The sequence below is a fragment of the Malus sylvestris genome, chromosome 6, assembly GCF_916048215.2.
Source record: "Malus sylvestris chromosome 6, drMalSylv7.2, whole genome shotgun sequence".
Classification (NCBI taxonomy): domain Eukaryota; kingdom Viridiplantae; phylum Streptophyta; class Magnoliopsida; order Rosales; family Rosaceae; genus Malus; species Malus sylvestris.
The window spans coordinates 30,974,491-30,978,877 of NC_062265.1; the positions used below are offsets into that span (position 1 = coordinate 30,974,491).

A 4,387-nucleotide genomic window follows, 5' to 3' on the forward strand; every position below is an offset into this window, starting at 1 on the left:
TAGATGGACAACATAATCGATATTTCATGAACTATACAGTTTTAATAAATAAGTACATGTATTGTAACATTAGAGTATTGGTGACACCACGATCCAGGGCTACGGTTGATTGCATCGAAGAAAAAGGAATAGGCAACAAACGGCCAAGTGAGTATTGTCATGTGTTTCCACTTTCCAGCCCTCTCTAGTCAGCACTTTCTAGTACTGCCTATCTTCATATAGATACTTTTAAACAAACAGAATAGCATTAATAAATTATGTCCATTTCCAGGTACGTAATTCTTAACAAACAAAATAGCATAAATAACATAAAAGCACAAATAACATAATTATGTCCATCTCCATCTACGCATGAGTTCCCAACCCTTTCTCCTCATCCTTCGATTCACGTTCCACTCGGTCTCTTGAACCATGCACACTCGGATTCTCCAGCTGCATCTCCCTTACCCCTTTTCCGGACCTTCCAACCGTTACGTAATGTCGAGCAAAGAAATTGAAATACACAAGGTTAACAACTCCGATGCCAGCAATGATGTAGTAGTAGTAGTCCAGCTTATTCTTGTTAAGGTCATGACCGCCGAGCCACGGAGTTTTCCCCTTCATTTGGGTTGCCTTGTGGACTATATTGACTATCAAAGAGCCTAGATAACTCGAAACCGATAAGCTGAGGAAGAAGACTGCCCCGGAAACAGTCCTCAGGCTCTCCGGCATTTGCATGGTGAAAAACTCCATTATGGAAACAGCGGCAAAGGCCTCAGTCAACCCTGATAAGACAAACTGTGGCAAGAGTAGAGCAAAGCTCACGGGCGCAATAAATGATCCGTGTTTCAAAGCAGTTTTCCGCCGATGTTCTTCAACTATTCCAGATACCAACATTGACACAATGGACAGCACAATGCCAGTGTTGATCCTCTGTTGCATTGTCAGTCTTTTGTTCCTCCTGCTCCTTCTTCGGGCCAGCGGGAGGTAAATTTGCTCGTAGATGAATATCCACGTTGCAAGTGCAAGCATGGCTATGATATTCATCCATCCGGGTGCGAATTTGAAATGCAATCCCATGGATCTGTCCGTTTGCAATAGTTGTAAGACCCCGAATGTGCTATGTTGGTCCATGCACATGAAAGTCCCAATTGCCGTAACCCAAACTGGAAGAATTGCCACTAAGCACTTCAGTTGCTCAACTTGTTGGAGGCTGCACAGCCTCCAACTGCTCCTAGGCTTGCCTTGATTGTCCAATTCATTCGGGTTCGTTATTATTGCAGCTCTGTCAAGGAACCTGAAGCGATTAGTGTGAGAGAGCTTCAAGATCATATGTGGCTGATCAGATGCATTGTTTAGTGGAGGATCATAAAATGAGTGCTCGGAAGCCAGTGCAACCCTAACTCTTGATTTTCGACAGGCAGCCGTGATGACCTTGGCTATGTCCGAAAAAATGCTCCCTTGAGGCTTCAAGTAAATGTAAGTGTGGCGGCCGAACAAGAAAATGGTGATAGAGGAAGCAAGGCAGGCAGTGGGAATGGCAAACCCTATGACCCAACTGATATTGGTCTGGATGTACACAACTCCAGTGAGGGCCACAACTAGGGCAACTGTGAAAGAGAAATACCACCAATTGAAGAAGCTTTCTAGTTGCGCCCTTCCTTTCGCTGTTCTGGTGTCAAATTGATCAGCACCAAAGGCAATGTTGCAGGGCCTGATGAACCCTGCTCCTACGGAGAGCAGTCCAAGAGCAATGTAGAGGAAGACCAGCTGCCAAGTGTGGGGCTGAGGGCAATGGTCTGGCTCTTTGCAGGTGGAGGGTCTTAAGCTATCTATAGATGCAGTAAGGGTTATGGCTCCCATACCCTGAAATAAAATGAAAAAGTGTGAAGAAAAATTTGCAACCTCACGTACAAAGTCACCATTTTCCTGGATTCAGTGTTGAATAAAATAGAAATGGGACACACTAAACAGATGATAAGCCATGTATAAACACCGGTTTGGTGCTAATTTGTTGTCTGTTTAGTGTCTTTCTAGTTCTATTTTTGTTCTAAGCATATAGAATATCAGTTAACTATTTCACTTCAACGTGGAATATCAGTTAAATATTTCACTTCAACGTGAGTTTTGTACGACTGAAATTCCAAATAATGGGTTAAATTGATTAATCAAGAGTGAGAACTTCTAATTAGAAGAGAGACATATAAATCGTAATTATTACCAGGAAAGATGATATGGATCCAAGGAGAAGAGCACGAAATCTGCCCAGATAAGCATCAGACAAAAAGGCACCTGCTAGTGTTACAGCATTGGATGTACCATTCCATATATTAATCACATTTACAACAAATATTCCACTTAAGTTGTATCTTGTACTCAAGTACACTGTGATGTTGGCTATCAAACTCATCGAAGCCAGCTTCTCGAACGATTCATTCCCTTCATATAAATCAACAAACGAAACAAAATTAACGAAAAGGCAAGCCAAAACCCCATCATAAATCACATGAAAAAAAATTGAATACAAGATAATATGATATTGTGTACCAAGAATGTATTTGATAGCTCTCCATCCTCCTTTTCTAGGGTTTGGAGGAAGCGCTTGCTCTAATGGTGAAGAATCATTCGCATTCTCCATCTCTTTCTTTCTCTTTCTCTCTCTCTTCCTCTCTATGTTTTCCGCACTTGCTGGTCACCAACCTCTCTTAAACCACATTGCGTCCCTTTGTTGTAGAGTGGTGTTATTCTCAGCCCAATGTCATCTTCCCACCCACCTTTTAATGAAATTTTTAATTACAAATTTGTCCGTTGGCAAAAAGACTAATAAGGACATTAATTATCTTGTTTTGCTTAATTTAAAAAAAAAGAAAAAAGAAAAAGGTTGGGCGTGGGAGACAACCTTAAACCCTAACTCATATTTTCATCTCCTTTCATTTAGAGAAAGTAAAAAAATATCAATGGACTTATAAGATGACTTTTTCATTGAACAGGTGAAAGATGACGCTTCTACATAAGAGATAAAAGATTATGTTTCCATTGAAAATGTAGAAGAATAATTTGTGTGTAGGTCATTTGAATTTGTCCATCGTATTTTTTAAATTTGTCGTTGTCGAATTCTTTTGAATTTGGATACCTCTATCGTTTTCATTTGAATTTGCAGACCTTAGTTTTTTATTTATATATTATTTGTTATATTTTTTAAGAGACAATTTTATAATTTCATATGTATGTATATATTAAAGGTTATTTTGGGAATAATAGTGGGTAGGGAAATAGCATTTTAATTTTTTTAACTTTTTAAGGTGGGTGGGAAAATAGGACAATGGGGTGAGTCTAGTAGCTTTATTGTTTTATTATATACTAGCATATGGGCACACAAAGTGTGTGAGAAATTTTTTTATTTTTGTTTTTGATATAGAAGGAGAGAAGGAGAGAGGAAGAGAGTGATAGAAAATGTGGGAGTGGGAAATGTTTTTTATTTATTTAATTAGAGATATGTTAGAATTATATGTAGGTGAGGTTTTGAAGAAAAAAAACAGCAAAATTTGGTTGTATGAAATTACAATTCTGCCCCATATTTTTTATTCATTTTTTGTTTTAATTGGAGGGTTAAACTGGTAATTTTATAAGGTTTTGGTTGACTATAAGTGTTTTATTAATTAGTAGAGATAAGAGCTTAATTTATCCTTTTTTTTTGGTCGAATAGTTTATCTTAATTAGTTAGTGTAATCAAAATTAGGATAGATAATTATCACAGATTTGATTCTTCCGGCTTACCCGGATAATTATCTAAGGTACGAAATCGGAAACGGTTAGAGGTAATTAAGTAAAAATCTTGAAAGTTTAGTCTTCAAGTGTTGACATAGTTATGATTGGTGAGTGAAATGTGAAGCAGCTTGTTATGGGTGTGATGGCTTGTGAGTTTTGACCACTGACTTGGATTCTAAGTTTACCTGCACTACGTACCTCAACAAACTTCAGTACAAACTACAAACAAAATATTTCTTCTTATCCCAAGCCTTGAGTTTCTCCGATCCCAATCTTTTACTGTATATTCAAAACCAAACTTATGTGTTGCCTAACAAGAACTTATCTGATCACTTTGGTTGTAAATTAGGCTTTTTGTTGATTGTTTACAGAATTTATTGAAAAATAAATAATAATAAATGTTTAATACAAAGTTCTGTGTTTGTTAACATTGTACTAGTCTCTTGGCATGCCCGTACTAATTTTTTTTTCTTAATTATTTTTCTTATACTTGATACTTGTTTTTTTCTTAGATGTTAATTTTTTTCTAGAGTATACATCTACACGGGAGTATTTTTTTTTTACCATTTTAATTAATTGGCTCATTTGCAAGTAATGTCTTGCTACAATGGCAGAAAACAATGTTATCTATGCACCATGG

General features: G+C 37.3%; 1 protein-coding gene across 1 annotated transcript; it reads right to left on the reverse strand.

The window, feature by feature from the left end:
* Positions 1–281: 281 nt before the first annotated feature.
* On the reverse strand, positions 282–3,555 carry LOC126625609 (protein NRT1/ PTR FAMILY 2.8-like). The gene is made up of 4 exons (XM_050294657.1): positions 3,543–3,555; positions 2,527–2,667; positions 2,201–2,418; positions 282–1,845 (listed from the first exon to the last, which is right to left on the reverse strand). The coding sequence occupies exons 1-4, from the start codon at positions 3,553–3,555 to the stop codon at positions 346–348; spliced, it is 1,872 nt and encodes a 623-aa protein (XP_050150614.1). The 3' UTR covers positions 282–345.
* Between the last annotated feature and the right edge of the window lie 832 nt (positions 3,556–4,387).

Coding starts and splice junctions, on each gene's coding strand:
- LOC126625609 (XM_050294657.1), bottom strand. Junction 2,419..2,526: donor AGCTATCAAATACATTCTTG/GTACACAATATC, acceptor ATTTATATGAAG/GGAATGAATCGTTCGAGAAG. Junction 1,846..2,200: donor GATCCATATCATCTTTCCTG/GTAATAATTACG, acceptor ATTTTATTTCAG/GGTATGGGAGCCATAACCCT.